Source organism: Anopheles coustani, chromosome 2 (assembly GCF_943734705.1).
Source record: "Anopheles coustani chromosome 2, idAnoCousDA_361_x.2, whole genome shotgun sequence".
Taxonomy (NCBI): domain Eukaryota; kingdom Metazoa; phylum Arthropoda; class Insecta; order Diptera; family Culicidae; genus Anopheles; species Anopheles coustani.
Window position 1 is genome coordinate 65,524,004 of NC_071289.1, and position 15,970 is coordinate 65,539,973.

Genomic DNA, 15,970 nt, shown 5'->3' on the forward strand with positions numbered 1-15,970 from the left:
TTCGGTTCGGATTCGTAGGTATTATTTTTAAACATTTGAATCTATTGCTACCAACGAAACAGCTTAGACTTCGCCATCATTCTATTTAACATTACACATTTGCTTGCAGCAAGCAAAGTGATTAAAGAAATGTTATCGTTGTCTTCAACACGAACAAAACCTTGCTCAAACACATTTTGCCCTACATTCAAATCGAAATCCAAAGTCAGTGGTGCCAACAATTATGCCATAAATCTTCTTCCACAGTAAACCACGGGAGCGGAACACACATTCGACAGCGTAAACCCGATTCTCGCCGTTCCGATATCCTTGCCTTTTCTTAAAGCTCGTTTTATTACTGGCGACAGTTTGGAGTAATAAAATGCTCTATCCAACGATGCATTCCAGATCGTGTGGAGTTTACCGCAGTTGAAATGCGCAAACTGCCATGCCAGAATCATACCTCAAGAATTACAGCCGGAAGTCGATGCACCATGTGGAACGGGAACTACTCGAGCCCGAAAGTAATGCCCTACAACATGAAGAGACATGTTGGCATTCTTTCAAACCCGCAGGGCAGCCATGGGACTGTGTTCTTTCTTGTAATTGTTGTAGTACACTGTTTGATTTTTGTACGACTTTAAATGAAGGGTTTTACGTTTGGCTACCAACTCTAGTTTAATACGTGTAACGATTGTTGTGTGTTTTTTTTGTAAATGTTTCGACCTTGTCAAGATTTACACAATCGATTTAATGTTTTGAACCGATGCACAAACTTTACCCATCAAAGAGATCGTTCGTGTTGAAACTTGTCTTTCATCCTTCGCAGTCTCTCGAACAACTTCAACATTTGCAAAACTACCCCACGCTCGTCGGGAGTCATTCGAGTCGAAAACTACTTTGGGAATAACAAAACCAAAAACTTTGAGCCGTCTTCGTGAAGCCCCCCGGTGGGGAGGGGAAATATTCCAACCATCCCTTGGTCTCGATTGTTTCCATCACGATGGGTTTTGACTGTGAATACTTGATTGAATTTGGCGCTTTTACGATTATTTTATGGTTCACCAGCCCATTTAGTGCCGGGAGTGTCATCGGGGCGGACATTACACAGCCCATTGCCACACGCCAACGAGCATTGCGCTGGTAGGATTTGTTTCGAAGGACATTCCGGGAATCTGCCTAATAAAACTAAACCATGTCCACGATGCTATTCCGTTGAAATATTGATGATTGTTCGCGACACGCTCAACCGGCACGGAATCGTAACTAGCTTCGCTCTAGTAGATTGGTTTTCGAAAACGTAGTTTTTTTAGGTTTTCCATTGGGATCACCCACAAAAAATTTAAAAAGAAATCACGTGCAACATTCCTGGACAGTCATTAAAAACCTATTCAAAAAAAAAGTAAACCACCAAAGCTTAGAAGGTTAATTTCAATTTCAGTCTCCCGGTTGGTTGAACAAACGAAAATGAAATAAAATTTGCACACTTTTTCCACCAGCCACAAGGGTCATTGTGTATTCCGCACGCAGATTAGGACTTTACTGCCACGGACTAGCCTCGGCTGGCCCTCCGGCCTTTGACGGCTAAATGACAGCGTTTTGAACGAACGGGAGCGGAGAAAAGGTCAGAAGCAAAGAAGCGTATTAGAATATTTTCACGCTCGACGAACTCGGTGAGGCGTTCCGGAGCGAGGTCATTCGCAGGCCGGCATACCCGAAAGGGTTTGACGAGATTTTATTCGATTCCGTGTTTCCCCGTTTGGCAGACACACACACACACACATCCTCCCCTTAGGCAAGGGGACTTGGGCGTCTCACAACGACAGACATTCCTGCACGAGCGAGATCTTTAAATTTCCCCCCGTTTTGCGCCGTGCTCCTTTACGCCTATCACACGCGCTTCCTGGTCCCGGTGGTCGAGGTCCGGCCGTCCTTCGTGACGCGCCCGATTTTGCACGAACTGTGTTTTAATGCTCTTCCCTCCGCGCCTAAGGTTAGGCTGTTGGTGATAATAATGGGACCATCATTAAAGCTGCAGCGAAATCGCGCGTCTCGAAGAAAGCAAGGCTTATCCATCCATTGTTCGCAATTATTCCGCCGCTGACCGCACGCCGCCGTCGCCGTCGCGTTCGCAATGTCGGAAGTCCACGTCGCCTATCGTCCGACCCGCATTCGCGCTTTCCGCCTTTTGCCGCCACTGATAAGCCACGCCGGTCGGATCCGGTTCGGGATCTAAACTTGACCGTCGTTAGTTAAAATAGCGCAGCATAAATATAAGGCAATTGTTTTACTCCACCCGCCCGTCCCCCTGCCCTTTTTGGGGGTGGTTTCCGTGTGGTGGAGTGGCCGGGGCACGTGTATGTAGCATGTGGCGCCATTTTTACTGGCTGCGATGGTGGGGTTTGCGTGGTATGTTTGTGTGCGTTATCAGGCCTTGGCAAGCGGACGGTTCTTATTCATGGTCGGTCAAGAACGAACGATGGGACAATTTTGATCCAATGGATGAGATAAATATGAAAATATTCCAATAGGATTCACCGACAATTGTACGCTAGGCATTGCTGGGCAGTTCTTTAACGTTTGTGATTAAACATTTTGTAAATCTTTCTTTGTTTGACAAAGCTAGTGTCATAAGCACAATAACTTATTACTAATGTTGTGCCTGATGAATATTTTGGCGAGATTAATTCATATGAATCATTCAAAGGATTCATGAATCTTTGGGGATACGAATCTTCAAAGCTTAATTAATCTACATGAATCTTTCATGGATCTTTCACGAATCTCCATTATTGTTTCATTGGCTTGTATCATGCGACCAAGAAAAAAAGGGGTTCCTCTTCCCATGCTTTGTTCTTAAGTTTCCATCTTGTTGATTCATCTTTGGGATTCATGAGTCTCTCAAACACAAATAATCATTCAGATTCATAAATCTGAATCTGAATTACACAAGTCTATTTATTACTAGTCGGTTTTATAAAACAATATCTAAATTGGATTTCAACTAATCACCACCTTCCTTCGTAGTTATCATGTTATTTATAGCCACCCCGTTATGATTACTTTGCGAATAGCTACGGACGGTTTTAATTGTGATCGCCGAGTGCGACGTGGACTCTCCTTGAGATTGACTTTTGCAAAGTATTACATTGACTAGCAATCGTTAACGGTTTCGCGCGAATTGAAATCTAAAATCGCAAGGTACCCAACATTCCCACCGCAGGAGAGGTTGAGGATGCTGATGAAACATAGGGAGGAGGGGGGGAGACCCATTACCGGTCACCAAGCCGGCAGACTAGCGCCAAAGCGGGTGCCTATTAAGCCGTCACTTTAAGTTGCGTTTTATCGTGCACATGTATACCATCGCCTTGGTCGTCATCATCATCATCATCAACAGCAACATTGCCATCGTCAACAGTTCCGTACGCCTGCGATCATCGGCACTATCAATAACATCAATAACATCATCATTATCATTATCGCCAGCACCGGTCACCACCTCCCACCGGCCCATGCACCTCCCCCTCCCACCCGCGGCTCGATATGTATCGCGCTATTAATAACATTATCATCGTTCGAGCGCATCGCCATCGCGGAGAGGATCGGCGGCGCTGGACGGTTTGGTGAGTTCGTCGTCGCTACCGTCACCATAGTCACCGAGGGCCGCGCTAGGTGACAGGCGACAGGCAGACCGACCCACTCCACCAGCACACTCCCGCCGGGGGAAGTTGGATGCCGGTTTTGTGATCCGACGCGGTGCTACCGTGCGAATCTAATCGCGTCGTCGCCGTCGCGGAAACTGTACATTAGCGTCATGCCGATGCAGATCATATATCCGAGCCGCGAGTGGCAACTGCCCCAAACCCAGTCCCCTTCTTCGCCCTGTCGCCGCCATCTCTTCCTTCTGATGCCTGAAATAGATTGCTATCTTTACCATCTCATTACTACGGTGGTGTCGAATGCGACGATCATTACAACAAACATAGAAAAAAACCAAGCGGAATGGATATTAATAAAAGAAAAAGAAACAATAAAACTGGCATTTGCCAGTCATCGAGAGAAAAAAAAACCATCCAATGAAACAGAACGAGAGGGTTGGATAAATAATACAGCTACACTTCCAAGTGCCTTCCGAGAGGAAAGCACAATTGTTTTTTTCTGTGATCACTTCACACTACACACACCCTCGCATCAATTAGGTGGTGGGGCTTTTAAATGGTTTGCCGGTTGGCGCCAGCGTGTGAAATAGGAAAAAAAACAATACAAGTCAACTAATCAACAGTGCTAGTGAAGGAACGTACGTGCCAATAATGCATCCGTCCGCGGACAAAATCGGGAGCGCAAATGGTGGGTTTAGAAACGAATGTTCATAATCAACAGTGGTTTAGGCCTAAAGTGTTGCTTATTGTGATTTTTACACAATATTAAAGAAGCCATCGTGAGGTTTTCGAAATGTAGAAATTAAATGTTAGTAGAAATATAATTATCGCATCCAAACAACAAATGATAGTCAACATGCCACTGTTAAAAGTAGTTCATTAAAATTCAAACCGCGCTTTGTTCTTCCAACATCGATGCCTGTTGCATTTTCTGTGATGCACTTTGCTGCTGTAGCAAACACACACGCACGCACGTAGTCATTCCATCAGCATGCTCGTGATTGACATCTGTGGAATTAAATATGTTAATTGATCGCACGTTCCTCGCTTCGGAACCCAGACCCAAACAGTACCATCAAAGGCAGCCTTCCTTTCCATTCGGACGGTAACAGCTAATGGCTTCAAACAGTTACGAACGAGTGCGGTCGATACCGGGAAAAAAGCAGCTTCCCCGGGGGCGGTGAAAATACCCTGATGCGCTGGGTGGTGTTGTGGTGTAGCTGCTAACGAAACAAATTAAAAACTGCACTCACGTAACCCATCCGTGGCAGTAAAATGCAACACTGTGTTCCTTATTGCATCGTTTTGGCGCCACGGGTTGAGCATTTAAAAAAAAGTTATTACATTTATGAAGTGAGCTGATTGGGGAAAACTTCATTGATATTGCTAAAGATGTTAAAAGAATGACCAATTGATTTTGAAAAACTAATACTCAGATATTAAACGTGGAATATATTAAGGCAGCCATTGAATTTAAATTTTGCATTAAATTCTCTACTGTTCTCCCTGAAAAGCTTCAACGATGCGGAGCATACGTATTTTAGGCACCTGATAGACCGTTTTCTGAAATGCAATTTGTTTCAATTTTCCTTGCAGTGACCATTTAAGGAACAATTCGAGTTCCCATAAAAAAAGGAAAAATTCAACCCACCCTAACATTAGGAGTGATCCCGAACAATTCTAGCAAGCAGCGATAAATACCCTTAATGTTATCGTAAATATAAAACGGACGAATGAAAAAACAAGCAGTATGCTGAAACATTTCCTCCAGGAGATCAAAGCGATACAGGCGGAATGAAAAGCCATTAGCTCTGGGATTCCGGGTGTAGGTAAAAGCTTTTATGTTTTGGTCTCCCGAGTGCAGAACGCACTGGCGGGCGCTTCCGGTTAAATCGCAAAGGACCTCCATGGCATTGCACTTAACAGACTCCTCTCGAGGGCAGCAGCAGAAGTGTGCCAAACTTCTCGGTATCGACCAAGAAAAGAAGTAGAAAAATAAGCTCTACTTCCGCAGCTGGAAGCCCCAATGCGCTGCGACCGGAGCGATGAAGAGTTATTTATGTTCTGTAAAATGGATTTAAATTTTGCTGGAAAAACGGGAAACTTTTGGCCTTCGTATCGGAGCCTTCTGGTCGGCAACAGAAACTCGGCTGGAGTTTGAAAGGCTGGACCGCAATAACGAGCGGATGGACTTTCCCGCTGTGAGGGGGAAAACACTTTCCCGGACACCATTTGGTACTTTAGCTGGACGCATGCTGCAAGCCAGCGCTAAAACCTCGAAAACCTCATCTTCACACTGCTGCCACCGATTGGTCCGAAGAAGAAAAGAACGACAGTGGTAAGGAGTGCATCGACGCAGCAACTTCGGATTCGATGTTCCTATTCTGTCCAAGTGATCGTTTCGCTCGGCTGAACGTTGACCCCAAAATGAACGTATAATATAGATGAAGTGTTCCGAGGGAATGCAAAACTTCGTCCTGCCTGTCAATGGCTCACACGCAATGACCCAAAACCTACGATTTATCCATTGTATTGCACATATTTCTCGTGGCTTCCCATTCACACAACATTGAGAGATCATTCCCCCGGCACATTTGAATCCTCCAAGGCGAATGGGTAAGATGACACCATGTAGATATAAAGCCGGGACAACTTTATCCTCCTGGCAGCATAATGCACGGAACCGTTTCTTAAAATCAACCATGCGCCTCCATCTGGGAAGGAAAAAACGGCACCGATAGAGGGCGCTACGTCCCACGGTACTTTATCGGGAAAAGTTTATTTAGAAGCAGTCGGTTTGAATGTTGTGATGTTAGATTTAGCAGATTTGTTTCGTTTGGACAAACTGTTAGCATGTTTTCTAAGCACATCTTTACCCGAGATACATTGTTTGTATGAAGTTTTCCTCGTCTGAACAGGGTAAAAGTTTGTCAAAACAAACCAGATATCAAATTGGTTGACTCCAAAACATTTAATCAATGAAAACCACACTGGTAATAATATAAAAAAAAAACAAAAGAAAACTGGACTGTTTTTGGTGCGAATCGAAACAATGAAATTAAAATATTAAATTGGAGCTCACAAATTGTATATATTGACACTGAAAGATAATATCTTACTGTATATAACACTAAAGGATAGAGTTAGCATGTGCACGTAGAAATATTGAATAGATCTGCTTTCAAAGTAGGTTCCTAGGAATAAATAAGAATTGAACTAAAAGTCGCTCCCACTTCCGTAATTCACTAACGGCACGGGTAACAACTTCGATTGCATCCATCTGCATACACCCACCATCACTGGTGCATGGCAGTGCGGTGGTAGCAGAAGCCGTCAGCTTTGAGCAACGCTGTCACCGATCCGTGCAAGGTTGGCGGCAGCTCAATCCGACCGCTGCCTCGAGTGCCCTGCGTCCAGACGTCTAGTCTGTCTAGGAGGTGTCTGTCCCGCTCTCGGCTCGCAGGTTCGTCCCTGTCCAGATCTCCCACCACCACCACCACCACCACCACCACCACGAGAGCCCCCGCACACGGCCGGACGCAATCAAGCCCAACGATTACTCGGGCTAAATGTCAGGTCAAGCGAGCTGCGCGCCGCTATTTCTCCGGTGGACAATTTAATTACGGTAGCGGTAAAGGCAGCGAATGAGCGAGAGAAAGAGGGACAAATGTATGGAGACAAAAATACTAAACCGATCACACCCTCGGGGCTTTCCAATCCCTCGCCCATCGGAACGGAATGGCGACTAAATTGCAGGTGGTGCCAATGATGGGCCACTAAAGTGTCTCGTAATTTAATACACGGTGCCGGCGTGAATCCATTCCCTTGCCTCCCCCACCGACTGATTCCCTAGCGGTCACCGTTTAATAATAGGATCGATCAATTTGTTGGCGTCGGTGTTGTTAAGGTTGGTAGAATCTACTCCCCAAGCTTCCAGGACTGTTTGATTTGTGCCAAATGCATAATTCTTAAAATAAAAAGCCAAACGATCATGGAGTGCTTTCTCCCCTTCCATCTGAATCTCTAACGGGGTAGCATATGCACAGAATAAACGAATGCTAATCCACACCCTCCAGGGTAAGTAATCAGCAATGGAGCTCAAGGAAAAGCTGAAGCTTTTCCCTGCCGGAGGATGCGGCACACTGGAACGAAAAGGAAAGTTCCCAACTGGCTAATCTTCATCGTCTGTCAGTCTTCGCGTCTAGATCTGCAGTCAGCTGTGTGAAGTGGAAGCGGATGCTGAAGGCCACGCTGGATCCGGATCTTGAAGCCCGGCACCGTTCCACCGGCTCTTGTCGTGTCTTTGCGGTACTAGGAAACTTGCCCTTGCTAAGATTTGTGTGAGTGTGTGTGTCTGGTTTTTTAAACTATCTCTTTCCCATTCATATGAGGATTTGTTTTCGTTGTTACTCTCTTTTGCGGTATTTTCTGCTCTTTTTTCCTCCTCCTGCAGTGTGGTGTGGCTCTTTCTTACGAGGCTAGTCTTCAAAACACAGCCTCGTCAGGCCGACCAGAAATCATGATATGCAAATGACTTTCTACGAAATTTATTTATTTTCATACAATATTCATCAACGTCAATCATTAATCGTTGCGCCCGAGGCCAGACAGGGGTAAAGGGGGCACCGAGTAAGCTGCTGTATGAGTGTTTGTGTGTGTGCTTCAATCGCTCACCACGACGGCGTAGCTTCTTGGACCGGCGGGTTTTGTGGTAAAGCCCATGGACCGCGAATGTTTGTCGTGCACTGTCGAGATCGTAGACGGGCTCCACTAAGACGAGCAGGGGGTTTGCAAAGGGAAGATCAAAGATACGTACGGGAGCCTCGGGGTAAGATGGCCCTTGATGATGGATATGCATCACTGTGTGGAACCGTAAGAAAATGGCCCACATCGAGAGCATAGTCAACAAAGCCGCCAGCGACTAATCGTGGGCTGTAACCGGCTGACGAATGGGCTTGATTTGGTCGGATTTGGCAAAGACGAAGAGTGTTTTGGTTGGATATGCTTCACAGCCACACATTATTTTCATTTCCATGCAAACATTCTTGCAACACTAATATCTGAAGCGGGCAAACAAACATAAAAGGATATATTTATAATGGAAAATGGAAATCTATTTCGGAATCGAACGTATCTTATCGAATCTCAGCTAAAAAACCTGATAGCTTTATACGTCGAAGTACTGCGGACGTAACCATAGTCTCAAATAGTTTGATAAGCGATTTTACAAGACCATTCTGTTCGTACCGAAAGGAATGTTCCGGCGAAGGACGCGTGGTATGCAAAAATGTTACCAAAAAAAACAAATCCAAAACCACAAACAATCCACCGGCTGGAGAAGGGATAGACTCGAAACATTGGTTGACCCACATTCGCGAGTCCACCACGTAGTGGTGCGAGCATATATATATTTTCACGATGGTTTCACCCGTCCGATAAACCGCAGGAAAGCTTTATGCTAAAAAAAGAGATACGGAGCACGACTGGACAACATGACAACTAAAAAAAAAACAACGGTTTAAAAGTGAATACCCCCGAACTCTCAGGAATGCAGTTCGAACCCGTAAGGTGCTGCTGAGAAATGTAGTGACTTCGCTTGTGCCGATAAGTTGGTAACTTTAAAAACAAACAAGAAATACACACCGTGCAGCAATCTCCAATCTCTTTTCACGTCGGTGCGGTAGGAAAAGGTTACAGAAGATAACTGGTTTGTGAGCATTTAAAAATGCTGTTTTGTAAACCATAGGATTGGGTTTATAAAAGCAAAACGATTGATGCAATGAAATAAAGCAAACAGTACCATAGGCAATTAATTTCTATGAAGCTCTTGGTAAAAGTAAAACTGATCTAGTTTACGAAATCGATGGACTTTCGATCAACTGATCAACCGAAGTCCAGCCGAGATAGTAGATACCCAAGAAGACTGTTTTCTTCGCCTCAGCCTCAAACTCCCAACGCACAGCGACGGCAGACATAGGCACCGACCATGCAAGATGAAAGCGAGATGGCCTCCAACATCTCTAGCTTTCAGGTCGCGCTTTCAGAAAGCCTGCCGAACCCATCGGTTATGCTGAATTGGTGGGGAGGGCGGGGAAGACGCGGGATATCTTGCATACCTTTCGCATGTGCACACCACCACCACCACCACCGCCAACACCCCCCGGGTCGGCGGGTGCTTATGCATAGCTTATGCGCGAACGGCCTTTATCGACCTTGTTCATTGTATAATAACACTCAGCCATATTTTTATGTGTTGTCTTTTTTTTCTCTCTCAGCAGCCTCCCGTTTTCCGGACCGGTTTCTTCGGCACTCTTCCGGGGCCTTGCAAGCCAACCACCACCACTTCCCCTTGACTCCACCGAGACGCTGATACAGCCGGAGGGCTATAGCAGTGTTGTGGATGTTATGTTTTCTCCCCTCTCTCTCTTATCTTTACTCGCACATCTTGACGTTTGTCCCATTCTAACAGTCACGTCTTATAGGAGCTACATCATGGGAGCATTGGTTTTGTTGTTGTTGTTGGTTTTGTTGGGTCCAATAATATTATTTCCCTTTTCTTCCGACAACTGACCTCGTGCTTTCGCAGGTTTCAAACGAATCGCAGGTGATCAGACAATCACCTTTCTCTCACCACGCGGAAAACCACCTGTAACCGTGGGCACCTGTGTGTGTGTGTGTGTGTGTGTGTGTGTAATGATATTTCCCTACGGATTTCGGATTGATTCCATATCACAACCTTTTCTGCAGCACGAGAAAGGTTAAAAGCGATGCTCAGCTTTTCAACAACTCTGCTAAAATGCAGCAGAAATTGCATGTGCAGAAATGGAGGCTGGATTTTAAAAAAACCACCGTGAAGTAAAGTTTTGTTTTACGATCATAGATCCTATAAAAGTGCATATGTTTAATAGCTTTGATATGAAACGACTCATTCTGCACACCTATGCAATTAAATGCCGAGCAGGACGGAACTCAAATGTAACCGTATAGTCTCCTGCAGTATGCACTGCTCGGAAAACCCTTTCGAATAACAGTTCGTAAAACCATCCGACAACCGTCCTACCACCTGGCCCGGGTGAAGATAAGCACCCCCCTCAGTTGGCGACGATGGTGATGGGTGGTGGATCACATAGATCATGCTCGTAAACTACGGTTTTATTGGACGCGTTTCACGCGTATGCTTTCCGCCCGCGCGGTTTAACGATGGCTTTCAGCTTGCACGGATGACATTTCATTCGCATATTTTACCATATACCGGTGGGCCATCCTCGGATGGAGAGAAAAAAAAACCACCACCCTTTACACGGTAGCGTGTCGGACGAGTTCCGGCGGGCCCGCACGGTCGGCCACGAAACAACATGGCCCGAAACAATTCCACCCGAATAAACATGAATAAATAAATAAAACCTATCCGAGCAACGATCATCGGCCGGGCGGCCTGTTTTAGCGCTGGTTTATCGCACCACCAAGGGGACGACGGCGGGAGTGGGAACGGAAAAGACACCTGTGCTGTCGTCGACGTCGTCCTCGTCGTCGTCGTCGTCGTCGTCGTCGTCGTCGTCGTCGTCGTCGTCGTCGTCGTCGTTGTCTTTAGAGTCTCCCGGCAACAGGATCGCAAACATATGTGAGCCGGCGCAGGTGGATCGCGGATGATTTTTTTTTCAGATCTTTGGATACCGTGACGAGTCTTTCCCTTCGATTCCGCGATCGAACATCTCTCGCTGTCTCTCTCTCTGTCTGTTTCGATCACTGTGCTCGCTTTCACATCGTCACCGGACGGCTTAATTCCCGTTGGATAAGTTCCAGTCCCGTTCCCGTGCGCGATAAACAAAGGCAGCGATGGTGATTATCGCGAGTGTTTTGCCAAAAACCAATCCCACCAAAATCCCGCCACAGAATCATTCAATTTGTTTCGTGAATTAAAAAAAACATAATGGACTTGGAATTAAGATTAGTGCAAGAACAAGACCGGGCCGCCGTTGGGCGAGAGATTCCAGAGTTTCGCCACCTCCACCTGACCTGGCTACTCCCGCGCAACAAAAATCGTTGTCGTTTGCGAAGGTTTAACCCCACCGTTAGAACCCCACCAGAGAGAGAGAGACAGAGAGATAGAGAGAGAATGTGTGCGTGTGTGTGTGGTAATGAAGAAGGGAGGGGGGAGGGGCAAACCAAATAAAAACAGCTGGATATGTTGGAATTGTGCGGGGAGGTTGAGAGCGCAACTCGCGGCACGCACACGGAACATTCCACCCGATGAATACTAATATTGTTTTTAATGTATGCAAAGATTTTAATTCCCCCCCCACCCGGCGGGGGAAGGTCGCGAAGAGGTGGTGGGCGGGTGGGAGCAAGAGTTACGATAGAGGAACCACCGGGCCTTCGCCTTTACGCCCATATCCCGGCTGCCCGTCGGAAACTGATGGAAACAGCTGGGAAACACGGATCCAACCTGCTCGCCGATTGACCTTCCCTAGCAACTTGCGCTCGCTTAGCCGGGGAAGTCACATGATAGCCACCGATTGGCCGGGCGAAGTCGGTGGCAGTCGACCGTCTTCCACCCGTTTGTTTATCCTATCAACTCCCAACCTCTCCCACCCCTGATCGGTGGTCGTCTTGCCAGCTGATGTCGGTCTGCAGATTCCACCCGGCACTCGGTGGGGAACGACGCGACTGCGTAGCGCGCGGCGTCAAGTTCTTAAGACATGCCTGCGAAACTGGAATCGCGCAGTCTCGCGTGCCATTCGTCGTAGTCGTCGTTGTCGTTGTGTCGACTCTCGATCGCAAAAGGTCGTCGCGGGGCGGTTGGTGGAAGAGATCTTTTCTGCTCGATTTCCGACGAAGAATCTCCGCGATGATGGTGACCTGGAAGCGCACTGTGGCTATCGGGCTGGAAAGTATAGAGTTTCCTCTCTCTCTCTGCCGAATGTTCGTTGAACTTTACGCTGGCGGAATCTACAAGAGCTGCGCGATGTCTTATCGCAGCACGGCGAACGGGTTCTTTAAATTAGCTATTCCAAAGGAACTGAAACGCCTATCAACAGCGTGGTTAGACTTGACGTCGTCTGCTTTAGAAGCTTGAATTTCAGATATTCAAACAGGGACTGACTCAGTTTAGATCTGGCTGGAATTCTGATCGTCGGATAGAAAGAACTAAGCGGAAGACATCTCCAATGGTTAATTTGTTGAGATGTCATGCGATACGATTATTTCTCATGATAGTGTATCCCAAGGCACGGCTGTGTTGGTTATTTATGTATGATTTATACAAATAAAACTGCAGACTGTTTTTCATAGAACACATCGTTCATTCATCGTTCGTTTACAGTTTCTTACTAAATTTACTAAAAACGGAATACTAAAAACGGAATTACTAAAAATGGAAGAGAATAGCTGACTGTATGAGGAAATTTTGATTACTTTAAATACTATTTACAGTGCACACCTTGGAAGTGAAATCCTCTAAATCTAAATTGTTAGAACCATTCTAGACATTTACTGCATTGTGCATCATATGAGGGATGTTTCTTGTTCGCATGTTGAAACATAAATATCAAACACGCGGAAGCATACACGGACGAAACGAAAACTGACTGGTTTCGCTAAAGACCAGAAGTAGCTTCTCCAAAGAAAATAGCGGCCGGGAAAAGTAAACCGCCCGCCCATCGCGAAGGTGTGCGCAAGCGATGTTAGCTTTTCATTTAAGCTATTTGTCCGACAAGTGGCAAAAGAAGTTAATATCACCCGTCCCTGCTGAACGCCTTTTGTTGGTTTGTTCCTTCCGTCTGCTGTACCCTTCACGTCTGGTATTGTTGACTGTTTAACGGAGACTCTTTTTTTTTCCTCCCCTGGCTCACCGACCGACAAGTCTGAAGTCCCCTGGTGCAAAGGGGGTTTCCTTTCGTCGTATTTATTTGTCAACAAATGCCGACACACGGTTGCGGGTCCCAGGCGCCCACCTAAGGTGAGATGTGTTTCTTGTCGGGCAAGCGCATAAGAAAGAATAGCATTCTCTTCCCATCCAGTATCGATGGTGGCGCCCGCGGTTCGGTCGGAACCTTGTTCGATTCCGTCTCGAAGCGATGCACCGGACTTGCACCGTAAACATCGGCGCATCGGTCGTCGGCGGGCGAAAGATCAACAACGCCTCGGGAAACTCTAATCATCGGAGGAGGAACCGTACCGGTGCGATGGGCGAGTGGCTGTAGGTACACAAGAAGACCCTTTTCTCCCTCGAGCTACTGCCGCATACACTGTGGTCTGTTGCGCTTACCCCTTCCCGGAAAGAACGTGCTATCAATGAATGACGATGGTCAGTTCTGAAATCCTTAAAAGGGAAGAAAACCCATTTCCAAAGATCAGGATTCACCGTGGGTACTTCATTAAGAAACTGGCGCCGACTGGCGGACTTTCCAAATTGGTCACCAGCGGCGCTGGCGACGGCAGTCGGATGATCCTTTTCGGGTTGTCCTGTGTAAAGGGCCGAGTCCTTTCCTTACCTGCCACCCATAAAGGAGCAGGTCTTGTTAGGCTAATAAAAACACAGCAGGGCGGAAGAGCCACTTACGGGCAACGAAGCCAACCTTTACACTTGACTCGCGGGAACTGGAAGTCTCATGGCGGTGATGACCTCCACTCCGAGCCGAGTCGAATTAGGGATCGCCCGAAACAATTACCACACACAACGAACTGAAGTCCTCCTATGCTCCCAGGAGATCCCTACATTCTTCACGACTAACGCTGTGACCGAAGGGTCTAATAAAGCCAGTGGACTTACCTTGCAGATGCACTTGAAGCACGGCATGCTGATGCTAACCTCTTCGCCCTCGTTTGTGCACGGTTCCCGGTATCCAGCTGTGAAAAAGGACAAGTGAAGAAAACGTTACGAAAGACCGCTTGTTCAGTCGGTAAAAAAGGTACAGGAAGTTGGGTAGTCTATAAACAAAGAAACCGAAAAGAAACAGAACCCAAAATCAACAACTCAAACAAAGGGAAAAAAACACATCGTCCCAGTTCTCTTCCATCACCCCGGTGCATTTCATTCATGTAAAGAACCAACCTCTCCCCCCGGGAAGGACTAACTTCAAAACGACCGACCACAAAACCCTCGTTGACGGTACAAATTCGGACAAATTAGAGCGTCATTGTTCGGGCGGGTTGTGCAAATGGACGTTGCATCCATGTTTCGCCCCCCCAAAGGCAAAGGTATACGGTGTGTGTTGAACCTGCCCCAAACAGGCCCGTATGTACACCGCGGGCAAGTGTTAAGCAAAGATTACCGTTTTTGCACCTTTGCTACCCCCAGCTCAAGTGTGTGTGTGTGTGTGTGTGTGTATGTGAGGGTTTCTGTGGGCACACCTTCCGCGCGAATCCGCTAGCGTGAAGCTGCGCCCAGGGGAGGCGACGGTAAACAAACCCCGTCCACTCATCTCTGATGGAATAGGGAGCTCTTTGCAAGGCACGAGATGGCTGCTGCCGCTACCATATTTGCACATTTTGATTCAATTTATTCGTCTGCGGGAAACTGTAACGTCCAAATAGCGAACGGGAGATGGAACGGGGGACGGAACGGAAGCGGTTTTGTTTGCGTGCGCGCCCGCTAATCTCAAGCGTTGGCCGCTCAACTGCCCGCTGATGATGACAAGGTTTAAAGGTGGCGTGAAATATGGCCACGAGGGTGTAGCCAGCTGTGGGCACTTCAAAGAGGGCCGCCAATTTAGCACGTTAAAGCGCGCATTAGTTAGCGCTACAATTGGCCGGTTAGAGGAACAGTTATCCTATGCAGTAAAAAAAAACAACAGGCTGCTCGAGATGGAGCCTGCTCGAACGAGAAAAATTTCCCTAGAGGAGAATGTCATTGTAGGCACGAAAGACATCGTGGCTCCATTTGAGGCAGGTTTGCATACAGCGACCAAACCGATCGCTTCGTATGGGCTGAGGCTTGGCCACCACGGAACACTCCTGATCCGGAGAGGTGGTGCGTTGACCATTTGTCACTCTCTCACGACGGTTCGACGGTCTCGGCACTCGGACGGCCTGTCAACGCACGCTGCAACGGCTGTACGCCGTATTTCTTCCCTCCCCCCCGATCGCACGCGCTTTTCGCCAAAAAGACAAACCATGCCAAATCGGCATCCAGCGTAGTGGCAAGACGTGGGCAGACCCACGGGTTGCGGATATTTCGGTTCCGAAAATAAATCAAAGTATTTATTTTTAATTCCCCGCGCGGGATATTTTTAGCCTATGATACAGTTTAGTTTCTTTATGAACGTTGGCATGGTTCGGTCTGGTCGATGGTCGGGTATCTTTCTCTTCAACCTTTTTTGGCCAGCCGCCCC

General features: G+C 47.0%; 1 protein-coding gene across 4 annotated transcripts in view; it reads right to left on the minus strand.

Moving 5' to 3' along the window:
- LOC131263849 (BMP-binding endothelial regulator protein) overlaps positions 1-15,970 on the minus strand; it is a 71,945-nt gene that overhangs the window by 21,563 nt on the left and 34,412 nt on the right. For all 4 annotated transcript variants that reach the window (XM_058266121.1, XM_058266122.1, XM_058266120.1 and 1 more), the window contains one exon: positions 14,410-14,486. In XM_058266121.1, the coding sequence (XP_058122104.1) occupies positions 14,410-14,486 (77 nt within the window). The remainder of the gene's footprint in view (positions 1-14,409; positions 14,487-15,970) is intronic.